The sequence below is a fragment of the Suricata suricatta genome, chromosome 4 (genome assembly GCF_006229205.1).
Source record: "Suricata suricatta isolate VVHF042 chromosome 4, meerkat_22Aug2017_6uvM2_HiC, whole genome shotgun sequence".
NCBI lineage: Eukaryota > Metazoa > Chordata > Mammalia > Carnivora > Herpestidae > Suricata > Suricata suricatta.
The window spans coordinates 90,571,930-90,587,460 of NC_043703.1; the positions used below are offsets into that span (position 1 = coordinate 90,571,930).

General features: G+C 38.6%; 1 protein-coding gene across 6 annotated transcripts in view; it reads right to left on the reverse strand.

Annotated features, from left to right (window-relative positions):
- The window catches only part of THADA (THADA armadillo repeat containing), a 316,857-nt gene that overhangs the window by 292,379 nt on the left and 8,947 nt on the right, over positions 1–15,531 (reverse strand). For all 6 annotated transcript variants that reach the window (XM_029937259.1, XM_029937256.1, XM_029937258.1 and 3 more), the window contains exons 8-14: positions 11,925–12,112; positions 9,075–9,169; positions 7,940–8,160; positions 5,731–6,437; positions 4,412–4,563; positions 1,075–1,230; positions 245–367 (exon numbers count right to left, since the gene is read on the reverse strand). In XM_029937259.1, coding sequence (XP_029793119.1) covers positions 245–367; positions 1,075–1,230; positions 4,412–4,563; positions 5,731–6,437; positions 7,940–8,160; positions 9,075–9,169; positions 11,925–12,112 — 1,642 coding nt within the window. The remainder of the gene's footprint in view (positions 1–244; positions 368–1,074; positions 1,231–4,411; positions 4,564–5,730; positions 6,438–7,939; positions 8,161–9,074; positions 9,170–11,924; positions 12,113–15,531) is intronic.

Genomic DNA, 15,531 nt, shown 5'->3' on the forward strand with positions numbered 1-15,531 from the left:
AGCCCACATTAAGCCGCAAATGATTGAGGTGACCCCATTCCTGTTATTCTGTAACAGGCCTCAACTCCAGCCCCAGTTCCAGGAGAAGTACGAAAGCACCAGAAGGAATATGTAAATCCCAGATTGAAGGGAAAAGCACAGAAACGCTATTCACCACGAGACTCCCATTTACTTCCCCTTAGCATTTATTCATAATTGCTCCAGGTTTTGTAAAAACCTGTAAGTCCAGACATAGGTCACCTACCTTATACTGCTGTAAAGAGACAGAAGGGTGCTGTTTGGATAACTCATTCTCTGGTTCATGTTTGGACCTACTTTGCTCCAGTTTATAAAGCACCTGAGAACTTTCCTGTATCCTACAAAACAACTTTTGAAAAAAAGAAAAATAAAGTATATGTGAGCTACATTCATCTTAAATGTCAGTCTGAAAAAAAAGGCAAGGACAAATTTTCTAAATTCTTTAGACTAAAACTTCAGGCAAGGAAACTACTGGTTTCTAATATTTTCAGTATTTCTGACAGAAAATGAACACATATTTTAAAATCCGAAACAAAATATCACTGCAAACCAGAATACACAGTCATTAAGCCACAGTTTTACTTCCTGTAGGTTGGCATGAAACTAAAGTTAATCTACTCACTTCTATACTCTCCCAATTCTGTATCCCGTAAGTGTGGCGTGGAATTAGTCAACAATGACCATTTCATGAGGCACTTAAATGGTAAAACTATGACGGCATCTTTCCTCCCCTCACCAAGTTCTCTTAAGATAACTTTCACCCTCAAAGATCCATCACTATAGTTTTTTTTGTTCTTTCAAGAATTAAAGAAAAAAAAGAGCTCAAGTTTGATTTATTTTACACCAAAATGAAAGGACTTTACACCACAGACTTGAATCTAGAATATAAACTTTAGAGAACACAGAATGGCTCACGGAAGGGCCATGAAGGAATGTGGCAGTCCAATCTGATGACCGCTATTCCCGCACTCTCTCAAAATCTAAGCTCTTCTCAAACATGATCTGCAGAGCAGAGGCCACCACCACCTTCCAACACTTTCCGATGAGAAATTCTACCTTTTTAAGAAGAGAACAAATCTGCTGTCGCACTCCTGGGGACTGACTGTTAAGATTGTATGTGATAAAGAATTGAATCCACTGCATTTCTTCTGTGGAAACAATTTCCGTACTTCGATTACTTTCACAAAGCAAGCCTAATGTATCTATCCGCACCTAAAATACATCAAGCAATAAAATGTTAATTTTTTAATGGAATAAGCAAAACGTAAACTACTTGACATATTTATTTACTAAAAAAAAAAAACAAAACAGTTAAACTCAGTTTACCCACATGTACTTCAGAAAAGTTCCCTAAGGGGTGTGTGGGTGGCTTAGTCTGGTTAAGCATCCAACTCTTGATCTCAGCTCAAGTCATGATCTCAGTCTGTGAGTTCAAGCCCCATGTAGGGCTCTGAACTGACAGGGAGGAGCCTGCTTGGGATTCTCTCTCTGCCTCTGCTCCTCCTCTGCTTGTGTGTGTGTGTGTACTCTCTCTCAAATAATTAAATGTAAAAAATTTGTGAAAAAGACAGGTTCTTTAATCCCAAAGATCCTGTGGTTATATCCTATAAAATTATTTTATTAAACGTGTACATTGGATATTTGCAAGTGAACAATCTCAAAGATTCTTATTCCATGGTAATGCTCAATTTCATTCCTTTTTTCTCACTGACAACTCTACCCCAATACCTTATCACTGCACTCGTAGAGGACTGTCATGCACATCTTATCAGTCTCCCAGTTTCTTTCTGTTCTCACACTGTAAACTCATCTGTCTCCAACAATTCCACCTTCTTGCTGAAGGCAGAATGGCTCTAGTTCCTAGTTACCAAATGAGTGAAAACCGAAGTGCTCAATCCACTGGAGGCCTCTATAAAGTGGACCAAACACTCTACTCCTACCAGTCCTAAATCATCCTCCAGACCTTGTTTTGTGTTCTCTCATTTTAGTACATTTTTTTTGGTAAATCATTACATATTTCTTTCACCCTGATAAGCGTGCTCTTTAATTCCCAGCCCCTACTTCCCCCTCCCCGCCGCCAAACCACTTCCACTCTGATAACCATCTGCTTGTTCTCTATAGTGAAAAGTCTGTTTCTTCATTTCTCTTTTTTTTTCCTTTGCTCATCTGTTTTATTTCTTAAATTCCACATATGGGTGAGATCAAATGGTATATGTGTCTTTCTCTAATTTTGTTTAGCATTATACTCTCTAGCTCTATCCACATTGTTGTAAATGGTGAGATTTCATTCTTTTTTATTCTTTTATATATATAAATTACATACCACATCTTCTTTTTCCATTCATCTATCGATGGACACTTCAGCTGCCTCCATAGTTCAGCTGTTGTAAATAATGTTGCAATAAACAGCAGGTGCATGTGTCCCTTTGAATTAATGTTTTCAGATTTCTTGGGCAAATGCCCAATAGTTGATTACTGGATCATAGGATAGTTCTATTTTTAATTTTCTGAGCAACCTCCAGTTTTCTACAGTGGCTAAGCAAGTTGGCATTCCCATCAACAATACAAGAGTGTTTCTTCTCTCCACATCCTTGCCAACACCTACTGTTTCTTATGGTTTTGAGTCTAGCCACTCTGATAGGTGTAACATAATACCTCACTGTAGTTTTGATTTGCATTTCCCTGATGACGAATCAGATGTTGAGTATCTTTTCATCTGTCCTTTGGCCATCTAGATTCCTTCTTTGCAGATGTCTGTTCATGTCTTCTGCCCATTTTGTTGTCTTTTAATTATTATTATGATTTCTCTTCTGCCCATTTTTAACTAGATTATTTATTTTCCGAGTATGGAATTGTATCAGTTCTTTATATATTTTGGATACTAACCCTTTATTGAATATGTCACTTGCAAATATCTTCTCCCATTCCATACGTTGCCTTTTAGTTTTGTTGATTATTTCCTTCGCTGTGCAGAAGCTTTCTATTTTGATGTAGTCCCAAAGAGTTTATTTTTGCTTTTGCTTCCCTTGCCTCAAGAGACCTTATCTACAAAAATGTTGCTCTAGCCAATGTCCGAGAGATTACTGCCTGTGCTCTCTTCGAGGATTTTTATGGTTTCAGGTGTCACATTTAGGTCTTTAATTCATCTTGAGTTTCTTTTTGTTTAAGGTGAGAGAAAGTAGTCCAGTTTCATTCTCTTGCATGTGGCTGTCCAGTTTTCCTAGCACCATTTGTTGAAGAGACTGTCTTTCCCATTGGAGATTCATTCCTGCTTTGTTGAAGATTAATTGACCATATAATTGTGGATTTATTTTGGGTTTTCTATTCTATTCCAATGATCTATGTATCTATTTTTTATGTCAACACAAAACTGTTTACATTACTACCATTCTGTAATATACCTTGAAATGTGGAATTGTGAAATGTGGAATTACTTTTCTTTTTCAAGATTGCTTTAGCTATTTGAGGTCTTCTATGGGCTCCATACAAATTTTAGGAGAGTTTGTTCTAGTTCTGTGAAAAATGCTGTTAGTATTTTGATTAGGATTGCATCAAATGTGTAGACTGCTTTGGGAAGTATGGACATTTTAACAGTATTTGTTCTTCCAACACAAGAGCACAGAATATCTTTCCATTTCTTTTTATCACCTTGAATTCCTTTCATCAATGTTTTATAGTTTTCAGAGTATATTTTACTGTTTTTGGTGCCATTATAAATGAGATTGTGTTATTAATTTCACTTTCTGCTGCTTCACCATTAGTATATAGGAAAACAACAGATTTCTGTACATTGATTTTCTATCCTGCGACACTACTGAATTCATTTGTCAATTCTAGTGTTCTCCCATTTTGTGTACTGCTCCAGTACTTCCTCTCCTTTAACCAAATTTATTACATTCCTGATCAAACACCACCTACTCTGCTCTAAGTGCCCCCAAATCCTCACCCATAAAGTAGCTCCAGTTGTGTTGTACAGGTTTTCTTATTCCTTCAATTAAAATTTAAATAGCCTGAGGGAGCCTGGGTGGCTCAGTCGGTTGAGTGACTGACCAGCTCAGGTCATGATCTCACAGTTCATGAGTTCAAGCCCTGCACTGGGCTTGATGCTGTCAGCCTGTCAGCACAGAGTCCCCTTCAGATCCTCCACCCCCTTCTTTCTACCCTCCCCTGCTTGTGCTTTCTCAAAAACAAATAAACATTTTTTTATAAATAAATAAAATTTAAATGGCCTGGATGCAAAACCTACACTTTTCACTTTCAACTCGCCCTCCTTATGGACCCTTTAAAACAGTGCTGGGCTCAACACAGGGGTCTCTAGAGAGACTGCTAAGTGAATAAATGAATCAGGGACCTACTACATGTATGAAATTCCCAGATAACTTTGTTTGCTTACTTGGCAGTGCTGATGAATTAAGCCTTGCTTTATTCTTGCACCAGACACAAGGTCCCTCCAGGCATCCGTTGCAGACTGAAGATGTCCGTGGGCTCTAGCTGTTCGCAGACACGCCATCAGAGCTCCCAGAGCCCCTCTACTATTAGACGACCCTAAGGATGGAAACGGTTTTTCTTTTCTCAAAAGCACAATAACACAGACCATATTGTGCTAGTAACAACTACTACAGTTTTCATTTTGCAATTAACATTATATTTCAAGAAAAAAATTGCATTTTAAATTCTAACATGAATTAAAGTTCTTAGTATATGGGCGCCTGGGTGGCTCAGTCAGTTAAGCATCCAATTTCGGCTCAGGTCACAATCTCATGGTTCATGGGTTCAAGCCCCGCATCAGGCTCTGTGCTGACAGTTCAGAGCCTGGAGCCTGCTTAAGATTCCTTGTCTCCCTCTCTCTCTGATCTCTGTTTCTGTCTCAATAATAAATAAAACATTAAAAAATTAAATAAACATTAAAAAAATTTTTTTGAGATTTACGTAAGTCATGATCAACATTTATATATTAGTTACTGATTTATGCTTTAATGCCATGATTTCTTTCTAAGTTACTGAGTTTCAATAGACTGTTTACTCCTGTTCTCAATGGATGAGATCCTCAGATGGATGTTTCTTGATGTCACACATCCATGAATTTTTTCTCTTTCTCAGAGAAAAAACTTGCTATTGCCAATTTACCTGTCTGTATCCTTACCTAAAACAATATTTAATTCCTGTTTCAATGACTAGAATAAGCAACTTACATAAAACACTCAAACTTTTATTCCAGTCTGACAACCTAATAACAACTTGGTAAAATGAATTAAAACTAGTAATAATGGGGGGGAAAGCCAGGATGGTTCAGTCAGTTAAACATCTGACTCTTAATTTTGGCCCAGATCAGGATCTCACAGTTCCTAAGATCAAACCCTGTGTTGGGCTCTGAGTTGACGTGCAGAGCTTGCTTGGGATTCCACCCCCCCCTCCTCAGGCCCACCCTAATCTCAAAATAAATAAATAAACTAAAAAAAATACTTTAAAAAAACTAGTAATAAAGGGAACCTTACACTCATAACTGAAATCAACCATTAGCTTATAGAAATGACTTAAGCCAAAAATATTCTATTCTACTCAAGACACGAACATTCAATCTGAAATCTCTATCACTGATGTCCTCTTTTAATATTTACAGAAGTGGTAATATTGAAATTTGAGTATCATCCACATCTGCAGAGGTACCTACCTTTCTTAACTAAAAATTATTAAAAGAACGGTTCATCTTACCACTTTTAGCATCAGCAGAAGTTTGAAGAATGTTTACCATGTAGCTTAAGCTTTCAGGGCTGCAATTCAATAATTTTGGCAAGTAATAATCGATCACGTAGGATTTTTGGTCCAGACTGCCTTCACACAGTATAAAAAGGAGAGGAGAAACCCAAGTTTCATGCCACTCATCAATCCACGTACTGTTGACAGCCTGGGACTTCAAATGACTCTTGTGACTTCTGAACATGGTCTCCAAGAGGTCACTTGCATAGGGTACCAATGACTGGTCTCCCATCACCTCTAAGATTTGTGATGGAATAGTTTTAGCTAGTGCCAAAATATGTCCAATTCCTGTGTAATCTACTAAACAACCAAGACACATGTACTTCCCTTTAACATGCCATTCCAGTCGCAGAAGACTCTCGGTCAACTCACAAATGAAACGATCGGCAGCCAAACCTGACGCTTCTGAGTCTGATTTGTCTTTAGTGAGCTGGTGCATTTGGAGAACATTTCTGAATATAATTTTGGTTTGGTGTCTCAAAGCATCCAATGGATGTTCCCAATGGGTATACACATATTCCAAAAGTTTCCCTACTATGCTTGAATTCCCATTCAGACTGTCCTTTAGGCTTAGGGAACTTGATTCAAGGACATGTATGGCTGAATTAGTCCAAGATGCCAAAATTCTAGAGAGAAACAATTCCAGAGTGGATTCCTTGATCCTGAAGAAAAATGAGCCGTATTATTATAAATGGACTAGTAAAAGAAATTTCATTTTATAATCATTTAGACTTTAAAACTATAAAAGACAAAGAATGACCAGAAAATCCAATCGTTAGTAAATTTGCAACAAAAATGAAAAACAAGGCCAAAACAGACTCAGATTTATAAATTAGTCTTTCCATCTTATAGCAATAATCCAGGGGCACCTGGGTGGCTCAGTCAGTTCAGCATCCAACTCCTGATTTTAATTCAGGTCATGATTCCAGGGTCATGGGATCAAGCCCCACGTTGGGTTCCAGGCTGAGCGTGGAGCCTGCTTAAGATTCTTTCTTTCTCTCTGCCTCTTTTTCCACTCACACTCTGTCTCTCTCTCCCCGCAAAATAAAAAATAACAACAACAATAATAACAATAAAGGAAAGGAATAATCCAAAAAGGGACTAAGGAAACTTTTGGGAGCAATGGAAGTATTCATTATTTTATACCGATGATGGTTTCACAGGAGTTTTAAAACATACTGAGGGGTTAGGGTTGGAGAAAGCTAGGAGGGATGCAGTTTCATTCATTAGAGTAATAAAAATACTCTAAAATTGACTGTGGTGATAGCTGTACACCCCTGTGAATCTACTGAAACAAAACTGAATTACATACTTCAAATAAGTCACTTTTATGGTATATAAATCATATCCCAATAGAGGTGTTATAAAATACCACAATAAAAAATAATTTTTAAATTCCTTTAAAATGTGCACAATTTTCACATATATATAAACTGAAAAACATGTAAAAATTATTTTAGAACATTGTGCTTTTCTTCGTTTACCTACACGCTCACTACTATCAAGCTGTATCCATGTTTTGACATCTTAAGCACACGATCACTTTCAGGCATTATGGAAAAAAACACCAAAAAAAAAAAAACAACCCCAAAACACAAGCCAATGAAGTCAAAAGAGCTGGTTACAGTTCTGGCTCAGGCGCTTGTTAGCAATACACTCTCAGGTTGTAGCATTTACTTCTCTCACTTCACTTCATCCACACAACACATCCGATTTCCTATCCTGTATATCAGACACGTTAAGCTCATACTGAATTGCCTCCATGGACGTTGTTCACAAACGCTTCAAAGCACTATCCATATAAAAACTTTCATGGTTTTTCTTAAATGCGAGCATTGGAGACTAAGCATAAATATTAGAAATGTTCAATGCAGGGGGGCCTGGGTAGTTCAGTTGGTTAATCCTCGACTTTGGCTCAGGTCGTGATCTTAAAAAAAATGTTCAGCACAGGCTCACGCGTACCAGTAGTTTCTGTAACTCTCTCTCTCATCTCATCTTCTCTTGCTCTACTTTCATTCCCACTTCGTTCCCTACACGTATCTCCCTTTCAATTCAGGATTACCCTGCGCACTTTTCATTGAACTACTAAGTATGCCGGGTCAGTCACCATCTTTCAAATGTCTGGCAAGCAGAACAAAATACGAGACAAGAGCGTGAAACTCACTGTGAACTCAGGGTGAACAAAACATGCACGATATTCAGGAGCAGGGCCTCCCCACTTGGGCCCATCCTTCCATCCTGCCAGTCCAACATGGTGAGCGTCCCTTGACACAGGAACAAGAGAGCTGAGTGCGAGACAGGAGAGCAACAAAGGCTCCTGCAGCAGCTCAACACCCAGTCAGGGGTGCCGGCGCAGTCCACCGAATGGAGAAGCAAACTACTAACCTGAAAAAACAGAACAGAGCTAGCATGTTATAAAGCCTCTAAAACTTTGCAGTTATTTCAAAATGTAAATCCAAAACCCCCTTTCTCCTGAAACATACTAGGAAAAATAACTGAGCCTAAAGATGAGAAGCCACAAGTGTTAAAAATTATTATACCAAAGGGGAAAAATTAAGTCTGAGGATTAAGAATTCTAAGTACATGAACCATTTTGCTGGTTTGAATGTACGAGTAAAACACATCATCCCCTGCAGGTGAATGACCTTAATGCTTTTTTAGAGGTGATTTGAGAAACCAAACTGTCAAAGTTTAGCCAATGATCAATACTGTGTGTGATGGCACAGAAGAGGACACATCTGTTTTGCATAAGGTCAGGGAAACGGCTAATAGAAGTATCTAGATCATAGAGTGAGGGAAGAAAAACCTGCTAGTACTAAATATAGGGATTATAGCCCAAACTATCAAATTTTATTTTCCATGTAATCAAATTCACTGAAAAATTGATTCTCACATGCTTCCAGTCTAACATACAATATCTGGGTGATTCTTAATAAAAAGGACATATTTATCAAAAAGTTGTGATTTCATGTATGTATATATTAATCTCTGCATAATTTTAATATTGTAAATATCTTTTATAACACTGAGAGATGGAGCTGAACAAACAGCACTAGAAACATATCAGGATGCACCCCCAAAAATGTTGATAGTGATTATCTTTAGGAGATGGATTTACAGGGGACTACTCTTGTCTTCTTCCTGTTTTTTCTGCATATTTGGACTGTCCTTACTATAAAAGATCATCAGAAGGATTCTACTATGCAGAAAGAAATTTTTCATTCACTGCTTTAAAAATATGTTTAAAACGAGTCTAATTATCAATGAAGTATACAATTCTACGAAGGAGCTGTACTCACCAAGTCAGGAATCCCTTCAGGTGGGTGAAACATAGCCTTAATAAAAAGAATAACAGCTAATCCAGATGTACTCTGAATTGTCTGTAAGAGGTCATCTATTTGGTAAGAAAGGAGAGAGCGTGGATTAAATGACAACAGATATTCTGGTACGGTGGGCAAAGCACATGCTGCAGGGACGGACAGTCCTGGGTGCGATTTCTAGCATGACCACTCCCTAGGTGGATAGAACTTGGGCAAGTTATTTAACCTCCCAGGGACTCAGCTTTCTCTTCTGTAAAATGGGAAAATATAACTCCTATCTGACAATTATTTTACGGTTTAAATGCATAACAAACATAACGCTTTTATGCCCAGTACATAAACGCTTCACAAATGTGATTCCTTCCTCTCTCCACGAACACCCACTCTCCCTTCCTCTCCCCAGTGCATCTAGCAGCAACACGGCTCCCTGCCTTCCCTGCACTGCCGCCTCTCCAGTCCAACCCCTACATGCATTACTTTTTCTGAGTGATTTCAGGGCTTGTGTAAAGAGCCTGCATCAGTACTAACTGAAAGCTTTGCTATTATTGGCACTGTACCCAATGCAACCAATCTGGACCTGCTATCTTCTCTTTGTTTTCCATTAGCCTCTGGTTTGTAATAAAGTTTACCAAATTTGGTAAACTATTCAATCTGGGCTGATAATCACAAATGCCCACCATAAACTGCCTACTAAATATCCATTCTGCCCCTTCTCCCTGCTAACAGAACCATGACTTTGATTGGGGCAGCGATGTACTCAACCAAAGGTGGGACACTTGTTTCCTCAAGCTCGCCTGCAAGGAAGGCTAGCTACATGAGGGTTCGGGCCGCTGGGATGTGAGCAGGTACTTGGGTACTTGTGTTTTTCCTGATTAAAGGTAAGGATACAACTGGCCCTCCTTCCTGCCGCGAACACACACACAGTGTCTGGAGCTACGGCAGTCATATGGCAACCAGAAGGCAACAAATGTGACTGAAAGCCAACATGCTGAAGACAGGAGAGGAGAAAGGCAGAAATGTTTGGGTCCAACACTGCATACAGACCGTGATCACCTGCCTCTGAACTTCGTGTTACTTGGGGACAATGGGAGGCACATTTGCTGAAGAGCCTGAAATTTGGTTTTCTGTTACTTGCAGCTGAACATTTTACTGATACATAAAATCTTAAAATCCTGGGGAAGAAAAGTAATGAATAGGTCCCATCAACAGTTCAGAAAAGTGACCACCTCTTATTAAAATCAGGCCCTGGGGTGCCTGGGTGGCTCAATGGATTAAGCATCCGACTTAGGCTCAGGTCATGATCTCACCATTCAGGGGTTCGAGCCCCATGTCAAGCTCTGTGCTGACAGCTCAGAGCCTAGAACCTGCTTTGGATGTGTGTCTCCCTCTCTCTCTGCCCCTCCCCCACTCGCACTTGTACTCTCTCAAAAATAAATAAATGTTAAAAAAAAAATCAGGCCTCCTCTGCATTTTATCCATCTTAATAACAAACTCCTCCTTTAAAAAGTAAATATCCTCTGAAAAGATGTCTGAAAGAAACTTTCCTTGCCTTTTAGTAAATACCTGAGACCCTAGCCAAAAAAAAAAAAACTATTTGACAATATAGCTAGGAGTTTCACTAGTTACCAGGGCTCAAGCCATACACACAATGAGATACTATGTTTTCCCATTAGCCTAGCAAAACCAGAGTCAGTTACTATTCTATACAAATGAAAAATGTAACCGACCCCATTAATTTTTCAGATCATATAGAATAAGAGGTAAAGAGTGAAAAAGTAACTTAACTTTTTGTAAATACTATGTGTAAGTATCACTTTTCTTGTTCATCTTATTGTAATATGAAACACTGATACAGGAAAACACCCAAAACAAATGCAGAGCTTAATGAATTACTTGAAGTGAACACCCTTGGACACACCACCGCAGGTGAGAAGTGGAACTCAGCCACCCAGCCCAGAAGGCTCATCCGTGTGCCGCACCTCAACCACAATCCCCTTCTCTCCCCCTGAGGAAGCATTATGGTGGCTTTCAAAGTAATGGCTTCCTTATTTTCAAATGGTTTTATTAATCAAATGTGCATCCCTAGATTCTATAGTTTAGTCCTATCCATTTTTTTAATGTGATAAATTTTTTAAATGCCTTTTAATCTACATGTGCCCTCTCCACCCCTTCCATTGCATTACAATTTCTCTATTCAAGAACTCTGGCCTTTGACCTGCAGTGTTTCCCACAATCTGGATGTGGGTTTAGTCCTGATACAGTGCCACACGTTCTTCTGTCTTCGGCAATTCCTGTAAACCAGCAGGGGGCCTAGAGATTGGTCTCAAGTTCGGTCACTTTGGGAAATGCTATACGTGGTAAAAGCAAGACTCTAAGGGGCACATGATGTCTGGCTGTCTGTTCTGTAAAGTTAGCAGTTGCTGATGCCTAATGCCTACGTCAGTTCATTGGGAGATACAAAATGGTGATATTCTACCATTTCATTTTAATTTTATTATTTGAAATACTTTTATAATGAGAAATCTATTCTTCTCAAGAATTTTCTTTTGCCATTTAAAGTCTGTGGCTTTTCAACATTAAGACTGTCAGATTTCCCTCATTACAATACACATATACACATTTAGAAAAGTTCTTCAACATTACCCATTGCAGAACTGGTGCATTTGAAAGAAAAAGCATTAAAACCTCATAATCCAGGGCCTCTGGACACTTTAAGGAGCCGGGGGAGAAGTAGTTTTACATGTCAGTTAAATATCAAACATTTCATACCATTATTAGCATAAGCTGAATGACACTCAATTATTATCATTTTTATGGTTTTACACTTACCATCGATTAAAAACTTGGTGAAAATACTCAGCAATCCACACATACTTTGCCATGTGGGAGAACTGGACATCTTCAAATGGATTCTCTGAAAGTCCTGTATTTTTTGTACTAACATCACTGAAACTCGAGTGCCTACCAACAAGTCATTCATCAACTGCGTTTGAACAATATGATTTCCAGCAAATTTTCTATAACAAAGAAAAGACGTTATTACAGAAAAATATGTGACACCAAAATGTCACCATTTCCATCCCTCTATAAAAAAAACATTTCTCAATCACAGGGCCAAAATTCATTTTAGGTTGTAACAGACAATCCTACCTCTCTGTTCCGTTCCCATCAACATTCCAATCTGTGGACATTTAGTGCAAACTTTCAACACTCGTACCTCAACATTTCCCTCCTTCTCAGCCAATGACTAACCTCACTTCTCTCCTTTTAGAGTAAACATAACAGATCAAGAAAGAATGCTACAATTTCATAATTTGAACACTCTCTCAACCATGGTACACTGGCTTCCAAGATACCAGGCTCTCCTCCATTTTCTCCGACTTCACCATCGCTCCTTCCTACACACTTTGGCTAGTTCATCATCTTCTCTCCAACCTCTTTCTGTTCAGCTCTCTACAACTCAGTCTTTAGTCCCTCTCTCTAGCTACTTTGTTCCCTTGATGCTGATCTCATGTAGCTCATAAACTTTAAATTATAATCTCCCCAATTTTTATCTCCAGGTTAGACTTCTCTTCCTAATTCCAGACTTGTGTAGGCAACTTCCTAGTCAATATCTTCTCTTGAATGTCTCACAGACATCTCAAACTACATGAACTCATCTTCAACTCCAAACCTGCTCCACCTGCTACAAAAACTTTGTCATCTTCCTTGACTTCCCTCCTCTCCATCCCATCTGTAAGAAAATCTTCGGCCTACCTTCAAAATATGGAATCAGACACCTCTACTGCTTCTCCTGGCCTGAGTCACTCTCTCCCTTGGATTACTGCAGTGGCCTCCTAACTGGTCTCCCAACTTCTATCTGTGCCCCACCCCAGTCTATTCTCAACATTGCGGAACACAGAGTGATGCTATTAAAACATAAGTCAGGGAAAACAGTTTAGGTTCCCCCAGAAATTTAAACACTACATTACCATTTGATCCACTAATTCTAATTACCATATAATCCACTATTCCAGAAAGTAGAGACTCAAACAGATATTTGCATGATGATGTGTACAGCAGCATTATTTACTGCCAAAAGGTAGAAGAAACAACCCATCTGTCCTTCAACAGATGAATGGATAAACAAAATGTGACACATACATACAATGGAATGCAGTATTCAGCCAAAAAAAGAAATAAAATTCTAATACATGCTACAATATGGATTAACCCTGAAAACACACAAAAGAATGAAAATTGTATGCTATTTATGTGATGAATGTAGGATAGGCAAATTCCAAAAGATAGAAAAAAGAAGAGAAGTTATTAGTGGGTAGAGGTAAAAAGGCGGTGAATTTTCTTTTGGACACAGTGAATTTGAGACACCTATAAAACATCCAAGTTGAGATGTCCAGGAGGCAAATGACTATATGAATCCACCATCTCAGGGAAGAGATCTAACTTGGAGTGATAAATCTGGGAATCTTGAATATATAGATAGCACCTGACACCAAGGAAGTAGATGGTATTAAGCAGTAAGAACAAACAGAATAACAAGGAGAGAACCCACATTTAAGAGATGAGCAGAGGAAGAACCTAAAGAGACAGAGAAGGCACTCCTGGTAAAACAAAAGGAGACCTTGGGTTAAAGATGGCACACACAGGCTAAAATAAAAAACATAGGAAACAGCAAGTGCTGGTGAAGGCGTGGAGAAAACAGAACCCTTGTGCACTGTTGGTGGGAATGCAAACTGGTACAGCCGCTGGGTATTTACCCAAACAATATAAAAACATGTGATTTGAAAGGACATGTCCATCCCTATGTTTGCTGCAGCATGATTTACAATAGCCGAGATACAGACACAACCTTAAGTGTCCACTGACAGACGAATGGATAAAGAAGATGTGACATATACATATACATATATACACACACATACATACTACAGTGGAATATTATTCAGCCATAAAAAAGAATGAAGTCTTGCCATTTGCAACATGGATGGGTCTTGAAGGTGTAATGCTAAATAAGTTGGTCAGAGAAAGGCAAATACCATACAATTTTATTCATATACAGAATTTAAGAAACAAAACAAATGAATAAAGAAAAAAGAGAGAAACTGAAAAAGACTTAACTACAGAAAACAAACAGATGGGGGGAGGCTGGTTAGGGGAGGGGTGAAATAGGTGAAGGAGATTAAAGACCACACTTATGAGAACCAGGTCATGTACAGAATTACTGAATTACTCTAATAGCCTGAAACTAATATAACACTGTATGTTAAGTATATGGAATTAAAACAAAAATTAATTAATTAAAAAAAAGAATAGCACACAGACATTACCTCTATTCCTCTATTCTCTGCCAGAACCTCAGTAAACCAACCACATAAAAAGGCATAAATACTTAAGGGGAACAGACAGACAACAAGACAATAACAATAAATCTTTGGAAGCCACAAAGCAGATAGGTAATAACCAACTTAGCAGAATCAACAAAATTCTAAGCCAGAGAACAATCCCCAAAACGACCTGATCTGCAGCTCCAAAAAGCTAAGAAACTTGGCACTGGTACTCCTAGATGTGGAAATAAATGTAGGGCTGAAAATAAGACTGGCTACAAGTCTGTTGAAGAACCAGCAGACAAGTGGCTTACCTCTAGGGAAGGCAAAACAACACCAGATTGCAAAGAGACGAGTTAGGCAAATATATGAACAATGAATGCCAACTGCCACAACCTCAGCTTTTTTTGCTCCCTCAGCAACCAGAATATTAAGCCAATGGTTTGGTTCCATGGCGAATCCACTACCCACGCAAAAAGACCTAACAATATTGATATCAGAGGTTTTCCAACGAAATAGCCTCGCTAAACTAGCCTGCAAAAGAACCTGCAGTCAACCTGACCCATGTGCGCAGATTTAAATCAACTCTCAGTGCGCCATCCTTAAATATGAGTGCTTGGCTAAAAATCACCAGACTTCTGAGGAAAGCTTCCAGTTTCACACAGTGAAGTAACCAAAAACATAAAACAACAACCAAAAAACCTAGTAACATAGAAAAATAGGACTTTGTAAAGTTATGATACATACATACATATATGTGTGTATATATATATATATACATATATATATATGGAAAAACCCTATCACTAATATCCTGAGGAAGATAACTAGATGTTTCATTTAAAAAAGAACAGATGCTATGAGTAAGGGACACTCAGGGAGGAAGGAACTCCTCCTCATAGTCTCAAATTTTATTTGATTTTTTTAAAGTTGATTAACTTATTTTGAGGGTTGGGAGAAAGGGGCAGAGAGAGAGAGGGAAAGAGAATCCCAAGCAGGCTCTGCACTGTCAACACAGAGCCTGATGTGGGGCTCGATCTCACAAATTGTGAGACCATGACCTGAATTGACAAGATCGGGCACGTCCAGGGTGGTATGGCCCTAGACATGAC